Here is a 23335-nt window from a genome sequence, read left to right on the forward strand (position 1 = left end):
TCCCTGCACCCTCTGCCCTGACACTAGACACAGTCTTCCTGGCACACACAGGAGGGAGGGGGTAGGGCTTGCATGGAAAGAAATAAGAGACCTCCTGACCTCAGAACCAGGAAAGAGACAGCTAGAAAATGACAACACAGAAGGGGAGAGAAAAGGAGCCAAAGAGGGAACCCCACCCAAACTCTGTCTCTCTCTGAAGGACTGAGAAACAACCCCCACACAGAACAGATTTACAGTAGCCCAGGTAACAGCAAGATATGATCTAAACCAGTGGTTCTCAACCTTCCTAATGCTGTGATCCTTTCATACAGTCCTGTGGGTCACAACCCACAGGTTGAGAACCGCTGATCTAAACAGAGACCATACCTGCCACCTAAGAAACGGAAATTGGAATTCAAGGCCTGCCAAGGAAATACTTGCTGAAAAAAAAAAAAAGAAATAATACTCACCAAAGAAAAGTGAGTGCATTCTGATTCCACACCATCTCACCCCTATAATGTCCTGGACACAACACAAAATTATTTGACAAAAGAAGAACCAAGAAAATGCATAACACTGGAGAGAAAAGAAAACCAAATGTACCTACCCTGAGATGCTGGAACGAATAGCCAAGGATTCTGAAAGGGATGCTAAAACTAGTCTCAAAGAGGTGAAACAGAACTAGTTTTCAATGCATGAAAATTACACCAGAGAAATGAGAAGGTCCAGCAAAGAAACAAAAACAACAGAAAAGAACCAAATGGAAATTCTAGAACTGAGAAGTGCAATTTCAGAAATAAAAGAAATTAAATGAAGAGACTTATGAGCTAAATAAGAAAAAAGTTTACTTTTTCTTAATCATATCAGAGGAAAAAAAAAAAAACTAACACAGCCTGAGAGACCTGTTAGTGGATAATATATGATCAATCAAATGTATGTCCAGCAGGAAAGGGAAAAGGGAATAAAGAAGGAAAAATACCTGGAAGATTTCTTCAATAGCTAAAATTTCCCCAAATTTGATAACAAACAAAATTGCAGATACAAGATGTTAGATGAACATCAAGCAGAATAAACATGGAGAAGTCCATCCCAGACACATCACAGCCAAGCTGATGACAGTGAAAGATAAAGATAAACCCTCAGGAGCAATAAGAAAAACTTGACCCATCATGTATAAGACAATCATGTGATTAATGGGCTAACTTGTCATCAGAAACTCCTGGCCAAAAAGAAAAAAGAAAGAACAGCCAGAACAGAATATCTGTAAAGTACTGAAAGGAAACAGTGTCAACCCCAAATTCTACATCCAGTGAAAATATCAGTCAAGGATGAAGTGAAATACAAATGTTTTCAGGTAAAACAACACTATAAAATTCATCACCAACAGATCTATAATACAAAAATGCCAAATGAACTTCTTTAGGCCAAAACAACTTGAAAACTCAAATCCTCAGAAAAGGATGGAAAGCAATAGAAATGGCAAATATAAAAATAAATGTAAACAAAGGGTGTATGTGCACGTGAGAGACAGAGTCTTATTCTGTCGCCCTGGGTAGTGTTGTGGCACCATAGTTCACAGCAACCTTGAACTCTTGGGCTCAACCAATCCTCTTGCCTCAGCCTGCCGAGTAGCTGGGACTATAAGGCCCCTGCCACAATGCTCAGCTAGTTTTTCTATTTTTAGTAGAGATAAGGTCTCGCTCTTGTTCAGGCTGATCTCAAACTCCCCATCTCAAGCAATCTACCCACCTTGGCATTCCAGAGTGCTAGGATTACAGGCATGACCCACCATGCCTGGCCTAAAAAAATGATTTTTTTTTTGGCAGATTTTGGCCAGAGCCGGGTTTGAACCCACCATCTCTGGTATATGGGGCCAGTGCCCTACTCCTTTGAGCCACGGCACTGCCCTAAAAATATGATTTTTAAAAATCTTTTCCTATTAATTTCTTTATGAAGCACATAAATATTTTAAACTAACATTGTCTTTAGGGTTGACACCGTGTGAAGATGTAAAACATACATATAATAAAAGATGGGGTGTGATATGTACCTATAAGGTTACGAGGTTTCTATATTTTATGTGAGGTAGCTCTTTTTTTTTTTTTTTTGAGAGTCTCACTTTGTCATCCTCTGTAGAGTACGGTGACATTACAACTCACAGCAACCTCAAACTTTTGGGCTTAAGCCATTCTCTTGTGTCAGCCTCCCAAGGAGCTGAAACTATAGGCTCCCGCCACAATGCCCGGCTATTTTTTTGTTGTAGTTGTCATTGTTGTTTAGCTGGCCCGGGCTGGATTCGAACCTGCCAGCCTGAGTGTATGTGATGCACCCTACCCACTAAGCTATGGGTGCTACCTTTTTCTTTTTTTCTTTTTTTTAGAAAGAGTCTCACTCTGTCACCCTGGGTAGAGTGCTGTGGTGTCATGGAGGCTCACAGCAACCTCAAACTCTGTGGCTCAAGCAATCCTCTTGCTTCAGTCTCCCAAGTGGCTGAGACTGGTGCCTGCCAACATGCCCAGCTAGTTTTTCTATTTTTGGTAGAGACAGGGTCTCATTCTTGCACAGGCTGATCTCAAACTTCTGAGCTCAAGCAATCCACCTGCCTCAGCCTCCCACAGTGCTACAATTACACTGTGCCCAGCCAAATAGCACATTATTAACTATATGTGGACTGTGAAAAGTTAATAATGTAGATAATCTCTATTTTCCATTTGTTTTTTTTGTTTGTTTGTTTGTTTTTTTGAGACAGAGTCTCAAGCTATTGTCCTGGGTAGAGTGCCAGGGCGTCATAGCTCACAGCAACCTCAAACTCTTGGGCTCGAGTGATCCTCTTGTCTCAGTTTTTTTTCTATTTTAGTAGAGACAGGGTCTCACTTTTGCTCAGGCTGGTCTTTAACTCATGAGCTCAAGCAATCCACCCACCTCAGCCTTCCAAAGTGCTAGGATTATAGGCATGAGCCACTGTGCCCAGCCTTTTATTTTCTATTTTTAAAATGCCAAAACCATACTGAGAAAGCAAACAGGAAAATTAAAGTAGAATTCTCACACATATTCAAATAACATAAAAAAAGGTAGCAAAGGAGAAATAGGGGAACAAAAATTAGACAATAACAAAATATTAAGACACAAAGTACAAGTCAAAGGATTAAAAATATGTATCATGCAAAGAGTAACCAAAAGAGACCTGGAGTGGCTATATTAAAATCAAACAAAAGACTATTTAAGACAAAAATTCTTACTAGAGACAGGCTATTCTAGAATTATAAAAAGATCGATTTATCAGGAAGGCATACAATCAGGAAGGCTTACCTATGCTTACAACATAGGTAAGCATAATCCAGCAAAAAATAAAAATATATTATATACCACAACCAACTGAAATTCATCCCAAGAATGCAAGGTTGGTTCAACATACAAAAAAATTAATCAATAACACTCCATTTGTATTACTCAACAAACTAGAAACATGACAACTTCCTATTGTGACAAAGGATATCTATGAAAAACCCACAGTTAACATCATACTTTATAGTGAAAGGCTGAATATTTTCTTCTTGAAATCAGAAGCAAGACAAAGATGTCTGTTCTATGTATCATATTTTATTGCGTATAATGTGCACATTTGCCCACATTTTTGAGGGAAAAATAGGATGCCTATTATACATAGGTAGTATGGCTTTGGAGTAGGGGAGCCCAGCAGTCCTCCAGGGACCACTGTGTCACTGCCCCCACCCCAGTCCATGGGCCCACTGGGTGCACGGGGTTACGTTCCAGGAGGATCTGGGATGTGGTAGGTGCTAGGTGGAGTGGCCTCCACTGAGTGCCATGATTAGGGGAGAGGGCAGTGGTGGGGCTGGTGAGGCAGGCCGTGGCTTTGCAGGGAAAGGGCCAAGGCCCAAGGCCTGGCTATACAGAGGGGACTAGAAGCCCCATGCAGGCCTCAGGGACCTGCCTGGCTGCCTGTAGGGCAAGCAGTCTCAGAAGCTCCCATGCCACCAGCCACACATGTGGCCATCTCAGCCGTAAGCCCCAACAAGATGGGAGGGAAGGGCTCCCAGCAGAGAGGGAAAGAGCAGCTTTCACAGAGCAGACAGCTGCGGGAGGGCAGTGCAATCTGCATCTGCACGTTTACGAGGGGAGCATTAGCCCTCCCAAGATGTGTCTCAGCCAACCCAGAGCCAGCCACTTTCTAAACGGGTGTTTTCCTGAAAGTCTGGGCCAAAAACATGGGTGTGCATTTTACACAGCAAAATATGGTACCAGCAGTACTAACGGTGAACGCTCCAAAAATGAAAAGAAAATAATGCCACTTACAAAGGCATCTAAAAGAATAAATATGAAAAAATGTAATAAAGGAAGTATAAGACTTACACTGAAAATATTATTGAAAGAAATTAAAGAAGACCCAAATAAATGGAAAAATAACCCACATCCTTAAATCAAAATATTTGTTTTTTTTTTTTTTTTTTGTAGAGACAGTCTCACTTTACCGCCCTCGGTAGAGTGGCATGGCATCACACGGCTCACAGCAACCTCCAGCTTTTGGGCTTATGATTCTCTTGTCTCAGCCTCCAGAGCAGCTGGGACTACAGGCGCCCGCCACAACGCCCGGCTATTTTTTGGTTGCAGTTTGGCCGAGGCCGGGTTTGAATCCACTACCCTTGGTATATGGGGCCAGCACCCTACTCACTGAGCCGCAGGCGCCACTCAAAATATTTGTATTTTTAAGATGTTGACACTCTCCAAACTGATGTACCAATGTAACGCAATCATTATCAGAATCTCAGCTGGTGTGTGTGTGTGTGTGTGTGTGTGTGTGCGCGCGCGCGCGCAGAAACTGACAAGCTGCTCCTAAAACTCATGTGGAAATGCCAGGTACTCAGAAGTTGTAAGACAACTTGCAAAACAAAGAACAAAATGGAAGCCTAGTTGAGGGTGGTGGCTCCATATGTAATCTTAGCACTCTGGGAGGCTGAGGCAGGAGGATCACTTCAACCCAGAAGTTTGAGGTTGCAGTGAGCTATGATACACCACTGCACTCCAGCCTGGGCAACAGAGAGAAACCTTGTCTTAAAAAAAAAATAAAAAGCAGGAATCATACTTCCGAATTTCAAAGTTTAAACCATGCTACCTTAATTAACACAGCATGGTACTGGGTTAAAAATTGACATACAGATCAATGGAATAGAACTGACAGTCCAGAAGTAACCCTTACATTTATGTTCAATTGATTTTCAACAAGGGCATGAAGACCATTCAATGAAGAAAGAATAGACTTTTCAACACATGGTATTGGGACAACTGGCTATCCACAGCCAAGACTCCTAAGTCACACTATACTCAAAAAGTAGCTAAAAATGGATCATAGACCTAAATAAAAGAGCCAAAATTATAAAACTCTTAGAAGAAAACAGGAGTACATCTTTGCAACCTTGAGATTAGACAATACTTTTTTTTTTTTTTTTGTAGAGACACAGTCTCACCTTACCACCTTCAGTAGAGTGCTATGATGTACACAGGACTCACAGCAACCTCTAGCTCTTGGGCTTCCGCGATTCTCCTGCCTCAGCCTCCCAAGCAGCTGGGATTACAGGTGCCCGCCACAACGCCCGGCTATTTTTTGGTTGCAGTTCAGCCGGGGCTGGGTTTGAACCCACCACCCTCGGTATATGGGGCTGGCGCCGTACTCACTGAGCCACAGGCACAATACTTTTTTTTTTTTTTTTTTTTGTAGAGAGAGAATCTCACTTTATCCCCTTTGGTACAGTGCCGTGGCGACACAGCTCACAGCAACCTCCAACTCCTGGGCTTAGGCGATTCTCTTGCCTCAGCCTCCCGAGTAGCTGGGACTATAGGTGCCTGCCACAATGCCTGGCTATTATTTTGTTGCAGTTTGGCAGGGGCCGGAGCCCTACCCACTTAGCCACAGGAGCTGCCCTAGACAATATTTTTTTACAAATGACACCAGAAGCACAGGTGATGATAGAAGAAACATAAACTAGACTTCATCAAAATTTAAAACAATCATCTCACAGAATGCGAGAAAATAATTACAAATCATATATCTAACCAGAGATCTGTAGCCAGAATAAAGAATAATAAAAAGACAACCCAATTTAAAAATGAGTAAAATATTCAAGTGAGACATTTCCCCCAATGAATACCTGCAAATGGTTGCTAAGCATGTGAAAAGATGTTCACAAAATTGCAAATCAAAACAATGAAATACCACTTCGCAGCCACAAAGGTGGATATAATAAAACAAACAGATAATAGGGCGGCGCCTGTGGCTCAGTGAGTAGGGCGCCGGCCCCACATGCCGAGGGTGGCGGGTTCAAACCCAGCCCCGGCCAAACTGCAACAACAACAACAACAACAAAAAAAAAAAAAATAGCCGGGCGTTGTGGCGGGCGCCTGTAGTCCCAGCTACTCGGGAGGCTGAGGCAAGAGAATCGCGTAAGCCCAAGAGTTGGAGGTTGCTGTGAGCCGTGTGACGCCACGGCACTCTACCCGAGGGCGGTACAGTGAGACTCTGTCTCTACAAAAAAAAAAAAAAAAACAGATAATAACAAGTGTTGGTGAGGATATAGACAAATTAGAACCCTCATCCACTATTGGTGGAAATATAAAATAGTACAGCCACATTGGGAAGATAATTTGGTAATTGTTTAAAAACTTAAACATGAAATTATCAAATAACTCAGAAATTCCACTGCTAGTTGTATATCCAGAACTAAAAACCAATGTCCATACAAAACAAAAAAAACCCCTATACACAAATATTCCAAGAAGCATTATCCATAAATTCCTAAAAGCATGAACCACCATCATCTAATGCATGAACAAAAATGTGGTATAGTCATAAATGGAATAATATTCACCCATAAAAATAAACTAATGCATATAACATAGGTGAATCATGGGATTATTTTGCTAAGTGAAAGAAGCAAGACACAAAAGGTCACATATTGTATGACTTCATTTATATGAAGCATTAAGAATAGGTAAATCCACAGAGAGGCAAAGTAGTGGTTGTCTAGGGCTAGAGATTGGTGGGAATAGGGGGAGTGACTGCAAGTGAGCATGAGGTTTCTTTTTGGAATAATAAAAATGATATGAAATTAGACAGTAGAGGGCAGCGCCTGTGGCTCAGTGAGTAGGGCGCCAGCCCCATATACTGAGCATGGTAGGTTCGAACCCAGACCCAGCCAAACTGCAACAAAAAAATAGTCAGACATTGTGGCAGGCGCCTATAGTCCCAGCTACTTGGGAGGCTGAGGCAAGAAAATTCCATAAGCCCAGGAGTTGGAGGCTGCTGTGAGCTGTGACGCTATAGCACTCTACCGAGGGTGATTAAGTGAGACTCTGTCTCTACAAAAAATAAAGAAAGAAAGAAATTAGACAGTAGTGATGGGTGCATAACTCTATGAATACAAGAAAAACTACTGAATTTTATAACTTAAAGGGATAAATTTTATGACATGAATTATGTCTCAATATAGCTGTTATTTTAAAAAGAAAAACCAAAGGCTGGGCATGGTGGCTTACACCTGTAATCCTACTTCTTTGGGAAGCCAAGTTGAAAGAATTGTTTGAGGCCAGAAGTTTAAGACCAGCCTGAGTAACACAGCAACCTCATCACTACAAAAAAATTTAAAAATTAGGTGGGTATGATTGTGTTAATTGACCAATTTAGGGAGTGTTGCCATCTTAATGGTATTAAATCTTCCAATCCACGAAAAAAAAAAATTAGGTGGGTACAGTGGCAGGCACCTGTAGCCCCAGCTACTTGGGAGGCTGAGGCCATGAGTTTGAGGTTGCAGTGAGCTATGACTGATGATGCCACTCCTCTCTAGCTCAAGCAACAGACAAGTCTCTGTTGCCCCTCCAAAAAAAAAATGTAAGAAAGAAAAGAAAAATCAAAGGGTAGACTCAAACCCAACCCTATCAATAATTATATTAAATATGAATAGATTAAGAACTCCAATGAAAGACAGAGATTACAGAAGGGCACACACAAAGAAAGACCCAACTATATATATGCTGTGCACAAGAGACTTCATTTAAATATGAACACAAAGATAAAAAGAGGTGATAGAAAAAGATATACCATGCAAACAGTAAGCATAATAAAGCTGCAGTGACTAATATCCGATAAATGGATTTCAAAACAAAATGTATAGAAATAGAAAGGAATACTTCCTAATAATAAAACAAACAACTCAAGAGGAAAACATAACAATTATAAATTTATAGGTCATGAATAAAAGAACTTCAAATACATGAAGCAAAAATTGACAAATTAAAAAGGGAAATATGGAATTCAACAATCATAGTTGGAGATTTTAGCACCTATCTCTAAGCAACTAGTAAAATTAGACCTCTCCCCCAGAAAAAAACAGCAAAGACAGAGATCTGACCATTATCAATCTCACTGACTTGAGTATATTTATAGGCCACTATACTTGATGCCAGAATATATACTCTTTAAGTGTACACAGTACATTTACTACAGGAGACCTTAAATTTAAAAAACCGTAAAAGATTGAAATTATAGAGTATATTCTCTGACCACGATGGAATTAAATTAGAAGTACAAAAAATTTAACCAAGCAACTTCCCCAGATACTTGGAAATAACACCCTTCTATATAAGCCAAAGTAGAAATAATGGGAGAAATGAGAAAACATTTTGAACTAAATAATAAGGAAAACATTACAACATATCAAAATTAGTGAGATGCAACTAAAGTACCATTTAGAGAAAGGTTAATAGTTATAAATGTCTCTGTTAGTAAAGAAAAAGGTCCCAAATCAATGGCCTAAGCCTCCACCTGAAGAAATGGGAAGTGGCTACAAATCAAACATAACATCATTTTATTGTGTTTCACAGAAATTGCTCCCCCCACACACACACAAATTGAAGGTTTATGGCAATTCTGCCTCAAGCAAGACTGTCAGTGCCATTTTTTCAATAGCATGTGCTCATTTTGTGTCTCTGTGTCGAAGTTTTTGCTCATAATATTTCAAACTTTTTCGTTAGTATTATTTCTGTTATGGTGATTCATGGTCAATGATCTTTGATGTTATTCTTATAACTGTTTGGGAGTACCACTTAATAAATCCTGTGCTTTCTTATTGCTCCACTGACTTGCTGTTCCCCAATGCTCTCCCTCTCCTTAGGCCTCCTTATTCCAAGAAAAACAATATTGAAATTAGGCCAATCACATGTAATTAACCCTAAAATGGCCTCTCAGTGTTCAAGAGAAAAGAGGAGTCACACATCTCTCCCTTTAAATCAAAAGCTGTTTAAGCTTGTGAAGAAGGTATGTTGAAAGCTCAGACAGACTGAAAGCTAGGCCTCTTGCACCAAACTGTGCATTCACCAAATTAACCAAATTGTGAATGCAAAGGATAGGTTCTTAAAGGAAATAAAAAGTGCAACTCCAGTGAACACACAAATGGCAAGAAAGGCAAACAGCCTTACTACTGATACAGAGAAAGTTTTAGTGGTCTCATTAGAAGATCAAACCAGCCACAACATTTCCTTAAGCCAAAACCTAATCCAGAGTAAGGCCCTAACTGTCTTCAATTCTATTAAGGCTGAGAGAGGTATGGAAGCTGCAGAAGAAAAGCTGGGAAGTTAGTCGAGGTTGGTTCATAGGTTTAAGGAGAGTAACTGTCTCCCTAATACATGTAAAAGTGCAAGGTGACATAGCAAGTGCTGTAGCTAAGATCTAGCTAAGATCACTGATGAAAGTGATTATGCTAAACCACAGATTTTCAAGGTAGAAAGGTAGATGAATGGCCTTCTATTGGAAGAAGATGCCATCTAGGATGTTCCCCGCTAGAGAGAAGTTAATGCCAGGTTTCAGAGCTTCAGTGGATACTCCCTCTGCTGTTAGGGGCTAATGCAACTGGTTAATTTACTATGCCAAAAATTTTAGAGCCTTTAACAATTATGGTAAGTCTGGGCCCAGCACAAAGCAGGCCTCAAACAATCCTTCCAACTTGGTTTCTCAAGCAGTCTACGGGCCATGACCTCCCAGAGTGCTGCTTAAGCTGTTGAGTTTGAGACCAGCCTGAGCAAGAGCAAGACCCTGTCTCTAAAAAACAGCCCAGCATTGTTGGCAGACACCTGTAGTCCCAGCTACTTGGGAGGCTGAGGCAAAGGAATCGCTGACTGACTCTAATTTTGAAATAAATTCTACTCTGGGTAAAAGGGTATCAAACAGCATCACATGCTACAAAGAAGTCTTTTGTGAAAATAAGTCATTCAATGCAGCAAACTTCATTGTCATGTTAAGAAATTGCCACCTTAGGGCGGCACCTGTGGCTCAGTCGGTAAGGCGCCGGCCCCATATACCGAGGGTGGCGGGTTCAAACCCAGCCCCCGCTGAACTGCAACCAAAAAATAGCCGGGCGTTGTGGCGGGCGCCTGTAGTCCCAGCTACTCAGGAGGCTGAGGCAAGAGAATCGCTTAAGCCCAGGAGTTGGAGGTTGCTGTGAGCTGTGTGATGCCACAGCACTCTACTGAGGGCAATAAAGTGAGACTCTGTCTCTACAAAAAAAAAAAAAAAAGAAAAGAAAGAAATTGCCACCTCAACCTTAGCTATCACCACCCTGATCAGTCAGCTATTATCAAAATCAAGGCAAGGGCCAGACACAGTACCTCCTAGCATTCTGGGAGGCTGAGGCGGGAGGATCTTTTGAGCTTAGGAGTTCAAGACCAGCCTGAGCAAGAGGCTCCGTCTCTACTAAAAGCAGAAAAATTAGCCATATGTCATGGCATGCACCTGTAGTCTCAGCTACTTGGGAGGCTGAGGCAGGAGAATCACTTAAGCCCAGGAGCTTAGGGTTACAGTTAACTGTGATGACACCACTGCAATCTAGCCAGGGCAATAGAGCAAAACTCTGTCTAAAAAAAAAAAAAAAAAATCAAGGCAAGACCCTCTACCATGAAAAAGTTTAACTCACTGAAGGCTCAGCTGATCATTAATATTTTTTAGCAATAAAGAGAACAATGGCATGGCATGGGGGTGAGAGGGAGTGAGAGCAAGGAGAGGGAAGGCAGGGCCAGGGCCTGGTATGAGAACCAGAAATGGGGCTGCTGGTACATAGGTTCTTTTTTAGTCAATCCTATTGCACACATAACAGATTACAGCGTAGTGTAAACATACCTTTTATGTACCTCGGGAAAACAAAACAATTTGTGTGACTAGTTTTATTATATTAGATTTATTTTGGTGATATGGAACCAAAAATATCTCTAAGGTATTCCTTTTTATTTTTTATTTTATTTATTTTATTTTTTTGAGATAGTCTCACTTTGTTACCCTTGGTAGAGTGCCGTGGCATCACAGCTCACAGCAACCTCAAACTCTTGGGCTTAAGCAACTCTCTTGCCATAGCCTCCCACGTAGCTGTGCCTGCCACAACGCCTGGCTATTTTTTTGTTGCAGTTGTCCTTGTTACTTTAGCTGGCCCGGGCCAGGTTCAAACTCACTAGCCTTGGTGTATGTGGCCAGCGCCCTACCCATTGAGTTACAGGCACCGCCCAGGTATGCCTTTTTATCGAAAGGAAACAGAATGGAGAAAATAACAAAGAGCAGAATCTACAAGACTGATAACTTCTGGCCAGATTGATAAGAAAGAGAGAAGAAACTATCTGTATTGGCAATGAAAAAGAAAATATCACTACAGACCCTCCCAGTATCTGTCTATTAAGAGCATCTTTTGAACCATATGCCAACATATTTGACAATTTAGATGAAATGGATATTTGGAGATACAGAAATAGTTAAGTGCCAAAGCCTGAAGGCACTAGGACAGCTGGTGCAGTTGGGCCTGTTTACAGGATGGTGCTGTCTAAGCAGTAAGTCTGATGGTGGAGGATCAGACAGGTAATAGGGAGCCACGGAGAGGTTCTGGGCAGAGAAGTAGCCTGCTTAATTTTGTACTTTGGAGAAAAGCCCTCCAGCCACTTCTGTGTAAAGAATATCAAGAAGTGGCATTGTAAGGAGGCTGGTCCCACTGTTTAGGGAAGCCATGCCTGAAGTCCAGAAAACAATGGCAAGGTACCAGGTGAGAAGGAACAAGAGGGCAGAGGCAGGGAGCAGGGCCAGGGCCTAGAATTTGGTGTGGGTACTGGGAATGGGGCTCGTAGAGACAGTGGGAGCTAGAGCTGGGGCTCTGGTGATAGCCTGCAGAGTGCATGATGCTCAATGCCCATTTTCCTGTCCCAGCCCCTACCAGGAGGGCCTCATGCCTACTCCTGAGGTTCAGAAAAGGACACCAGCGACCCTGCACTGCTGAGACCTGGGGAGCCCACAGCCTGGACACATGCAAACTAGTTCCACTTCATACACCAAACTCACGGCAGGCAGGCTATATCCATGTAAGGGCAGGATAGACCCAGGAAAGGGTCCTAAGAAGCCAGGATCCTGGCTCGGCGCCCATAGTTCAGTGGTTAGGGCATTGGCCACATACACTAAAGTAGGTGGGTTCGAACCCAGCCCAGGCCTGATAAACAATAATGATAACTGCAACAAAAAAATAGCCAGGCATTGTGGAGGGTACCTGTAGTCCCAGCTACATGGGAGGCTGAGGCAAGAAAATGGCTTAGCCCAAAAGTTTGAGGTTGCTGTGGTATCACAGCTCACAGAGGGCAACAAAGTTGAGACTCTGTCTAAAAAAAAAAAGCCAGGATCCTGATGCAGGGATATGAGCAGAGATGCAGGGATAGGGAAGAAGTTACACTGAGGTAAGTGCCAGCCTCCTCCCTGAAGGTTAGCACCTGCTGCCTTGGTTTGCACATCTAGGCAGTGGGGAGGCCAAGCCGGGTCTAACAGAGCTGCCATGAAGACCAACTCAGATGGAACACAGTGCCTGCCAGCCCCACCTTGGACTTCCCCAGGCTCAGGCTGCACAAAGCTGCCCCATCTGCCCCCATCCCCTCTCATTGACTGTACCCATTCTGATGTCCCCAGTGAGATGAGCTTTCTCTTTACTTCTGAACAGGCAGTTCCTACTCTCTGTACCTGTTTCTCTCACAGAGCAGCCAGGTATGGCCAAACAGGAGTGGTCCCCTCCCTTATCCCCTTTCTGAGTCAGGAGCCTCCCTTGGGCTTAGTGCCCAACTGAGGACCATGCTTGCTGAGAGCAGGACAGTGAAAGCAGATGCTCTTTACATGACCATGGAGACCCCTCCTTGGAAACAGTAGGTGTGAGCCCCTGTTGCCAGTGTCTTCTGCTCAGACAGGGCTAGCCCAAGAAACAGGGGCCCAGACAGCCCCCAGCTCTGCACCTATCCATCTCTGAGCTTCAGTTTCCTCACCTGTGGATTGCGGTGCTGGCACCCACCTCTCCACAGCCCTACCAGCACTCACCCAACAGGCTTTGCCGCTCCTCTTTCTTCCGGGCCTTCTGCTTGGCCTCCAGCTGCACCACTGACAGGGATGGCCCCGCTGCAGGGCTGGGGAGTGCACTGGCCGCAAAGCGGGCCAGCAGGCCCAGCCCACTCTCCTCCAGGCCCGGCGACAGGGCCCGCTCCCGGGCACCCAGCTTAGAGCCACTGCCAGACTCATCCTCTTCCTCCTCGAGCTCCTCCTCCTCGTCCTCCTCGGAGCTCTCATCTGGCGTGCAGAAAACAGGTGCGAGTCAGAGTCCTGGCCTTGGTGTGTGCCGCCCCCCACCACCCCCAGCCCTGAGCAGCTACCGGGCTCCAACCTAGCCCCCAGTCCTTACCATGGGGCCGCTGGGGGTGAATTCAGAACCAGCCCACAAGTGCCCCCAATGGCCCAAGACCCCCCATCAGTGGAGCCCAAGACTTGGGCATCCTGGCTTTATGCACCAGGGTGGGCTTCTGTAAGGGGGCACCAACATGCACCTGTGCTGTGGGCAGGGGCCACACACACAGACATGGACTGGAGACAGCTCTCTCCGCAGTCTCACACACACGCCCCGACACATGACATGGAAGCTAGGAGGAGGAGGAAGAGTTGGAAGAAAAGGAAGTGGAGGGAAAGGAAGAGGAGGAGGAGGAGGAAGAGGAAAGGGCTCAGCTGGGCTTCTGGGAACAGGTGCTTGTGGCAGTTTCACCAGCCTGGGGACTGGCAGCAGGAGAAGGTAGAGTTTGGTCTTTTTCTGGGGGCTAGGGGACCCCCCACAGTTCAAGCCCAGAGCAGGGCTCTGGAGCATACTGACGACTCCCAGCAACATCCTATTTTTCATCTGCAATGGGGAGCAACCCTCCCAGCCCACTGGCCCAGTGAAAGGGAATGTCCAAAGAAAATCACAGGTATGTAGAAGAAAGTTGCCTGCAGGCTTGAAGAGGAGCCAACAGAAAAAGGGCCAACCCCCTTTGTACAAATGGACCTGCAGCTGGCCACTCCTCTTGACTCACAGAGAGCCCAGAAGGGGCAGGGAGTCAGGTCACTTCACCTCAGGCCTACTGAGGCTCTATGGAGCCAGGCACTCAGGCAGCAAGAACAGGACTTGAACCCAGAACAGATGGCCAGCTAAAGGTCCTAGCCTGTCTCTCTGGTTGGTGAATAAAGACAAGCTTCTCCCCAGCAACTGGCCCTGCCAGCCCAAGGGCCTGGACCCCAGAGCCTACCTTGGGATCTAGGGACAATGGCAGGATGGACAGCAAGCAGGGGACAACACTCCTCCCATGACCAAACTCCCACCAAAGGAGAGACTGTCTGAGGCACATACTTCAGACCTTCCCAGGGAGATAGCTGGCTGACCTCTGATGAGGATGGGCAGGCTAACTGCACCAAGATGCTGTGGCCAAGGAGCCAACAAAGGCAGGTACCTGTCTGCCCCACAGGCCAGAGTGCTGGGATCATCAAAGTGGCTCTGGAGGCCACAGGTCAAGGGCACAGCCCAGGCTGCTCTATCTAGCAAGAAGCTGGGGCACCATGCTCTCTCTGCAGGGCAAGGACAGTTTAGGGTCTGGGAAGGGGATGGGGAAGACAGAAGGCCAACTCCACCTTCTCCTGCTGACACCACAAGTCATCAACTTGCTAAGTGCAACTAGTGGCCAGTTGGCAGCCCCAGGGTTATCAATGCAGGCAGAGGACCCATCTACCCATTTATCAAAGGCCACCCTTAGAGAGGCAGGGATAGAGATGAGCTTAAGGACTCTGCAAAGGATGGGAAGGAGAGAGGAGCCAGAGAGTGAAAGGGAGGTTAAAAGGGTGAGAAGCTGGGAGACTGGCCCCCACAGCGATGGATGGAGCAAGCTGGAGAGGCCAGCAGGGCGGCAGGGGCAGGCAGGCAGTGCACACTTGCGGTCATTCACATTGCGGACGTCACATGGTTCTGTCTCCGCCCCAGTGGGCCACAGCGGCAAAGCAGGCTAAGTGTAGGCAGACTTTCGACAGCACCTGGGTCTCCCACATTGGGTCTCCCTGGGGTTGGCCAAACTGAGCAGGGTGGCAGGCAGGGGCTGGCTGGGGCAAGGACACAGGTTGGATATGTAGCCAGGAATTTTCCCTTCTATAGATACCCTGACCTGGCTGCTCATGTGTGGAGACTCCAGAACTCTAGGATTCTTACCCAACTGGGGAGGGGAGGGCAGGGCCAGCTCTGGGTTTCTGAGCCCCCACGATGTCCACATCAGGGCCCAGAAAACCAGTAGCAGGCTGATTGCAGGACTTTGAAGACCCTCCACCTCCCCGCATGTCTGACCAGGCCATACCAGCTGCTCCCATGAGGACTGGTGCACTTGGGCCAGCAGAGCAGGGATGCAGAGAGGGTCTGAGAACCCAGAAAGCCTTTCTGGAGTTGTCCACACCTGAGGCAACAGAGCTTGCCAAGGGCAAGGGAGAAAAAGTCCCAACAAAGAACCCCAAGGAAATGCAGAAAAACTTTGTTGTATTAAAAAAAAAAAAAAAAGAGGAAGAAGAAATCTTGGCTTAGGACATGGGGTTGGCTGTTAACAACTTGGTTTGGTTTTCCAAAACCCAATAAACATCAAAGCAATCTGCTGCTGCCAGACCTGGTGGGGGCAAACCCCGAGGAGGGGAGGTGTACAGAGGACAGAAAGAAAAGGGTTTTGCCTACCTACGGAGCAACGAGCCAGGCTCGGACCCAAGCTCAGTGACCCGCTGCGCCGTCTGCCCTACTCCCAGCCTTCGCTTTGCGTCCAGAGTGCAGCGTGAGAGCAAATGCAAGAGACCGAAACAGACATTCAAAGCATCATGGGTAGGGGTCAAGGGTGAAGGTATGGTCAGGCTGCTGGGAGGAGAAAGCAGACACACTAGAAAAGCCAAGCCAATTACGTGTTTTAGTACCAGGGGTCAGTAAGGCCCTATTACCCAAATATCCCTTTTGAGACCTTGTCAAGGTCTGCTTGTTAGGGAACAAGCCTAGGAGCCTGAGTGTCCTCCCCCACCCCCTCCACTATCTGGGCTCTGGCCATGGGGACTATGGCATCCAGCCTGAGCACCCAGTCTGTACAGATGGCCCCTTCCTGAGAGGTCTTAGGGGGCTGCCTGCTTCTTTGTGCCGGCTGAGCTGGGGCAGGAACTCAAAAGCTTGGAAGTGGGACCCCGGCTTTGCAGGTGCATGGGGGAGGGGGCACAGGAGTGCAGCCATGGGGGTCCAAGGGAGGGAGAGGAGGTTGGGGAGGAAGAGGGGAAGGCAAACCAACCAGCTTATTCACAGAAGGCCTGGGCAGGGAGGCCTCGGGAAACAAGGCTGGCCGGCAGGTTAGTAGCCTCTCTTCTCGGCCCAGGTTGCCTTCGCTCAGATGGGCAGCAGCCCAGGAGGACGTGAGCCCAAAGTGCTGGTGTGCCATCTCCTGGTTACCCAAAATCCACCTCTGCTAATTTGGAGGAGAGGTCTGGGAGGGAAGACGGTAGACCAGGAATTCGAGAGCAAGGCTAGGAAATGGAGGCAACATTCTGGCCCCAGGGGCTCAAGCCAGGTCATGTTCAGGTGTGCTATGACACCCCTGGGCCTTCCTCAGGGAGCACCTGACATCTGGGTATTGCCGCCCAGGGCCCTGGGGATCCCCAAGGCCTGGCTCTAGAGGGAATCCACCTGAAGAAAATCCTAAAACCAGGGCCAGGGAATACTCTCAAGGATTCACTTGCTTCCCCTTCTTGGGTATTTCTGATTGAAGGGCCTGAAGGGCTCAGACATTTCTCACTCCAGAAGTATGATTCTGCCATTAGAGCAGTCAGAGCTAAAATGTTCTCAGGGGTCCTGAGATGGCTAAGGACTATCTCCAAACCACTGTGCTTTGTCTCTCAACTTAGCAATGAAGCCAATGATTTCAAATTTTACTATAAAACCAGGAATGTCAAGAGGTCTCGGCCTTGCTCTGCCTACGTGCCCTTCAAAACAGAAACACCTGTTAGAAGACAAGTGTTTATAAACAATTACTTTTTAACCACTGGTGAATAAGAATAGAGCTTTAAGGAAAAAAAAAGACAAACACAAGCAACTGAAAAAAAAAGATGGTGCTGGAGGTGAAAGCAGTTGATTTTAAACCTGAAAAATGGAATGGATGCCAACAGCTACCAGGGATATTTGGATAATAGAGCAAGCGGCAGGCTGTATTATCCCATCTCTACTCCTTCTGGGGTAGTGAGGAAGGGGAGGGAAGGAGGAACAAAATGGAGGGGAGCGTCAACCTAATGTCTAGTAAGGACACAGCAAGAGAGACAAGGCACACGGATTTAGTTAAAAATGAACTCGATATGTTTAATAAAGCTTGGTATTACCAAAATCGCGGTACAAACATCAAGTCACACGCCCACACGACAGAATTCCATTTACAAAATGTCCCTCAGGAAGCCTCCACCAAGCCCATGCCAAAAGAGAACCCAACCCAAGCCCGGGGTCTGGGTGGGCACTGGGTGGGCACTGGGTGGGCAGGCACCTGGGACAGGGGGAGGGCAGAGAGGAAGGAGAGTGGAGGAAGGTGAAGACTAAAAAGCAGTCCATATAAAAAAGCTCAAAAAGAGCTAGCCAAGGGTGTTATCACAATGATACAGTACAAACAAAAACAAAAATAAAAATAATTAGGCTGATAAAGCAGGCTACGCTGCCAAGAACCCAGATGGCTGCCCTTCCTGCAGCCATCGGGGCGGACGGCCTTGGCATGGCCATCTCTCCTGTGCGTTTGCTCTCCCTGCCTCTCACTCGCTCTCACTCGCACGCACGCTCGCTAGAAAATACGGAGGGTGTTTTGTGTTTGGAGCTAGTAACCTTGGTCAAACGAGTCCTCCGAAGAGTCGCTGAAGGAGGAACGTGCCTCAGCCTCTCGGAGCAGCAAACAAAACGGCTGCTTCCTGCTGGTGGCCGGCTTGGGTTTCAGAGTCCGGGAGGCCACTAGGCCCCTCTTGGTCAGCTTGGGGCTGCCAGCCGCCTTGCTGCTCTTCGCCACCATGCCACATAGAATGGAGGATGTCAGCTTGGAGCTGGAGGGGCCCTGAGCAGACCACTCGTCCTTCAGGAACTCTTCATCTTCCTCTGAGTCCGTATCTGCAGTCAGAGTAGTTTTTAATAAAGGTAAGTCACAGAGCACTGGGTAGGAGAAAGGGGTTGGTGACTTCATTCTATTGTTTTTAGTGGTTCTGAGAACACACTGGAAGGTGCCAGAACAGAAAGGTCCAAATGTCTACTGGACATGGGAAAGCTACACTTGATGCCATGAGCTCCCCTCCTAGGTCTGGCCTATGGCCTCACACTTCCAAGCCTCGAGTGCCACATGGCTAGCCATCTGAGTGCCAGACCCAGGGCCTTCCTGGGCTGGACACTGCCAGCACCACCAACAGTCACTCAGCCTTTCCTGGCACCAGGGGGAGGAAGCGGTTCTCAGGAATGACTCTTTCCTGGCTATGATGGTCATTGCCATGGCAGCTCCCTTCTCTCTCTGGGACTACACACAGCCCAGGAGTGACTATGGGGAAGGGACCTGACCTGCTTGAGAGAGCCAATCTCCCTCTAACTTCCTGCTCAGCTCAAAACAGGCTGTACTGAGAGCATTTATAGCAAAGAAATTGGCAAATGATGTTATAAACAGGGGCTCCCCTGACCTGTGTCAGAGTTGCTCACCTGCATACCACCGCTGACTTCCCACAAACCTCCCGCCTAACTGTGCAATAGAGGACAAGAATTTGCAAATCTTCCTTGGATAAGATCGACCAGCTTCAGGTAGGGCAGTCTGTTAATTGGGCACAGCTCTGGTTCCTTCTGAACCCAACTTAAACCATTTAACCTGTTCTTCATACCGGGCTGTTGAGCAAGATGGGAAGACCACAAACTAATCCCTTGACCTGCTAAATCCATTCCAAACCAGAGGAACATTAACCAACATAGCTATCTACAGCTTTAGCAGTGCTGCCACCCCTAAGTCCAAGAGACAGCTACACACATGGGAAGGTGGGCTGGGGGGATCCTCTGCCTGCTTCTACCAACATCTACACTTTCCACATCCACTACTTTGATGGCCTAGCAACTCAAGGGTGAACATGGTCAAGTTCCACCAAGCTGCCAGTCTGTGCGGGAACGCTAGCTGGTCTCCCTCTTCTGTGTGCCAATCCATCCCTCCCAAAGCCACATTCCCAGGCTGGTGATGCCAGTAGGTGATAATAACAAACTTAGTTTCCCACAAGAACCCACAGGGTATGCCACACCCACCCCCAACCCAAACCGAAAAGCAAGAGAGTGTCACTCTCACTTCAACCCCTATTTACACATCATCTCTTCTGGTGGAAAATATCCCTACCTCTTTGTGACCCTCCACTCTCACTGGCCCAGAACTGCAGACAAGCAAATTATAAAAAAATAAGTGAAAGAGCTTGCTCTCCACACTGCCAGGTGCAAATCACACTGCCAGGTGCAAATCACAGCCAGTATTCAATAAGAGACAGGCCTGCTGATTTTCTTGTTGCAACATTATTCTCTATAGTTGCAACTATTTCTCTCCCCTGGACAGTGAAGTTTTAGACAAAGGCATAACACGGTCAGATTGACAATGTGAACATTCCCTCACATGCAGGGAGTATGAGTCACCAGCTCGGAGCACCCCAAAGACCTTAGGAGCTGAGCTAATCCCTGACCTCTAGCTCCACTACAGCCACACCCACCTGTAAGCAAGGGACTTAGAAGGATTATTCCAGCAACCAGCCACATTCACAGACCCCTCCCACTTGGCAGATCAAAAGAGTAACAATCCTCTTTGCCTCCTCTTCACTATTCCAAAATGAACAGAAATGGAACAAGCAAAGGAAGGCCCTTCCCTTCCTCTGATACTGTTTTTCTCTACTCGTGCCTACACACTGAGAACCCAGAGGCCTGGGTTCTGATCACACCCATTCCAATCAGAATCTGATCAAAGGGGCATTGAAGCTCTATCAATCTCAATCTCACTCATCCTCAGCACGTAAGATACAGCTGCTTGCCCCACATCCATCAGAGCATCAAACCTAGCCAGAGGCAAACAAGGAAAATGCACACCCGAAAAAACAGCAGGTTAATCCTGTACCAGGCACCACGTTTAGCTCTTTGGCTGTATGAGCTCACTTAAAGCTCCCAACAGCCCTGTAAGGTAGGTGATGAACAGCTCCAAGTTCATAAACACTTTTTATTTTCTTTCCCTAAGAAAACACACTTTATTATAGCATTAAAAGAGTCCATTGACATTCAAGAGTCCACTTGACATTCAAACTCCCCTATGAACCAGCCAAAGCCAATCAAAAGCCCTGGACATAGGGTGGTGCCTGTGGCTCAGTGGGTAGGGCGCCAGCCCCATATACCGAGGGTGGCGGGTTCAAACCCAGACCCAGCCAAACTGTAACAAAAAATGGCCGGGCGTTGTGGCGGGCGCCTGTAGTCCCAGCTACTTAGAAGGCTGAGGCAGGAGAATCGCCTAGGCCCAGGAGTTGGAGGTTGCTGTGAGTTGTGTGACGCCACAGCACTCTACTGAGGGCAATAAAGTAAGACTGTCTCTACAAAAAAAAAAGCCCTGGACATACAAAACCAGGGAGCTGTGAAGGCAAAAGTCCCCCCGCCCCCACCAGGCTCAGGGGACTTCCAGAAAACACACCACTGGCATTGGCATCAACACCTGCTGGGACCCAAAAAGCCCTTCAGAGGCCCTCCTGCAGCAGCTATACACTGGGCATGAGGTGAGCACCTACTGCCTGCCAGGCAGCAGCCTCCAGACCAGAGGTCACAGAAAGGCACTCTGACCAGGAAAACCACAAGGACACACCAACTCTGCAGTCTCTTGTTCAGTGAAATTGTTACAAGTCTGTCTCCCAGTCTCACTGGGCGCTCCATTTCAAGGGCTCGATAGCCACATGCAGCTGGTGGCTACTACACTAGACAAAGCAGATATGAAAAATGCCCATCATGGCAGAAAGTTCTAGAGAGCAGGTGGATCAGGCAGAGCCAGGTTTAATCCTGACTCAACTCTCTGACACAAGCACAAGGTGCTTATATCAACCACCTACAGCAGCTGACAGACTGCTGTACCTTTTAAAGCACAACACCTCTAAGGCATCAACATCCTCAGCAACAAAATGGGAGTAACCATTCAGAGAGCCACCAAAGACAGAGAAAAAAGGCCCTCTGCTCGCAGCGCAGGACAGTGGTCTGTAAGCTAAGTTCACACTAGCATTTTGCTACACGTTAGTGAAGGACAGCAAGCTCCCTGTGGGCAGGGGCAGCCAGTCAGCTCTAGGACCCTCAAAAGCAGTCGCATTTCAAGTCTCAGTAGGCCAAGGAGCCACGAATCCTATGGTGTGCAAGACTTCCACACAGACAGCTTCTGGCTGACAAGCGCAAGGGTGGGCACAAAGGCTGGTAGACATCCTCTCCCGCCCATCAATCACGGACACCCACCAATCACAGGTGCTTGACCCAGCACCACATCCACCATCACAGACACTTCTGCTTCAGGTAGCTCCACTTCAGTGAAGGCTTCCAAAGCCAAAAGACACTTCAGAGTGCCCCATAGAAGAAGAGGAAGAAGAGGATCAAGGAGCAAAAACGGGAGAAAAGGAGAGAAACTGTGGCCCAGAGGTGGCACGATGCACACTACTTACTGTAGGAGTAGCTGCTCACTTCTGAGGCGAATGGAGAGTGGGCTGACTTGGGCTGGCCTCTGGCCTTGAACCCCACCTCCATCTTCCTGGCTTTGGCAGCCCTTTTATGTTTACCTTCTCTGGAGGATTTCAGAGATAGGCCCAGGCCTTTGGCCAGCACCTTCCTGTCCTTGCCCAGCAGGCTGTCATAAGGAGTCAGGTACCTGCTGCATCCCCCACTGGTTTTCGATTTCCCCCCAGAACTGTCCGAAAATTTGAAGGGTGACTTCAACTTGTCCTGCTGCTTTGTGAGGGAGAGGGCCTTGTCTAACTTGCTTGCCAACTGCTCCTGGTCACTGGCCATCTTCTTCTTCTTAACCTTTAGCTGGAGAGGGAAGTTGGGTCACAGGTTAAGACATCTGGTAAATCAGAATGGTGGGTTTCAGTGCACAAGTTCTGACAAGCCTGGTCTCGTCCTCACCCCTGCCTCTGTGATTTTGGGTAAGTTGTTTACCTCTTCTTAGCCTCAATGCCTACATGCTAGAAAATGGGTGCATCATAGGGTCATTCTGAAGATGAACCAAGACAGGGTACAAAAAGCACTTCTCATAATGCCTGGCATAAGATAACTGCTTATTAAATAAATAGCTGTTGCTGTGGCTACAGTTATCCCTGGCACTGGGCAGCTCCACTCTGGCTTTCAGTGGCACTATTCGGTACCTTCAAAGGAAGCACTTTAAGCAAACAGAGCTGCCCATGGCCTCGAGGAAGCAGGTGAATTCAGGGAGGAGGGAGGGTGGCAAGATTGAAAACCTACATCGAAGCTTGGCTGATCCGCTTATCTCAACCACCTACAGCAGCTGACAAAGACTGCTGTACAGTCTAAACCGCCCATCCAACTAAATGGGCCAAAGCTGCCAAGAAAATGCCGAGTGTTCCTTGGATGCCTGAAGCAGAAAGAACGATTAGAGATTTCACAGATTAAATTCCTGCTGCACATCTATCGTCAACTATAGTCATTTGTTGAAATGAAACATGTAGTTCAAAGACATTAATGCCAAATATTGAACATTTTATCTCTATTTTCTTTAATCAGGTAGCATTTCATATGGAGAAAAACAGTTGGGATAGCATCATTTAAATAGCAACAAAAGCATCCCTCATCACAATTTGAGAGTAAAGATCCTGATGTACAAACTGGCTATCTTCTTCCTCCTAACCCCAGTCTCCCTAACTGAGTATTCCCCTCTCGTGGCCAAATCTAACGAATCACCTCCTCGCACAGGGTTTTATGGGAAGGAATGACAA

At 46.7% G+C, this 23335-nt stretch overlaps 1 protein-coding gene across 11 annotated transcripts in view; it reads right to left on the bottom strand.

Moving 5' to 3' along the window:
- The window catches only part of TNRC18 (trinucleotide repeat containing 18), a 102278-nt gene that overhangs the window by 20524 nt on the left and 58419 nt on the right, over positions 1-23335 (bottom strand). For all 11 annotated transcript variants that reach the window (XM_053556818.1, XM_053556822.1, XM_053556812.1 and 8 more), the window contains 3 exons: positions 22049-22412; positions 18204-18479; positions 13367-13612 (listed from right to left, as the gene is read on the bottom strand). In XM_053556818.1, coding sequence (XP_053412793.1) covers positions 13367-13612; positions 18204-18479; positions 22049-22412 — 886 coding nt within the window. The remainder of the gene's footprint in view (positions 1-13366; positions 13613-18203; positions 18480-22048; positions 22413-23335) is intronic.

Source organism: Nycticebus coucang, chromosome 12 (assembly GCF_027406575.1).
Source record: "Nycticebus coucang isolate mNycCou1 chromosome 12, mNycCou1.pri, whole genome shotgun sequence".
NCBI lineage: Eukaryota > Metazoa > Chordata > Mammalia > Primates > Lorisidae > Nycticebus > Nycticebus coucang.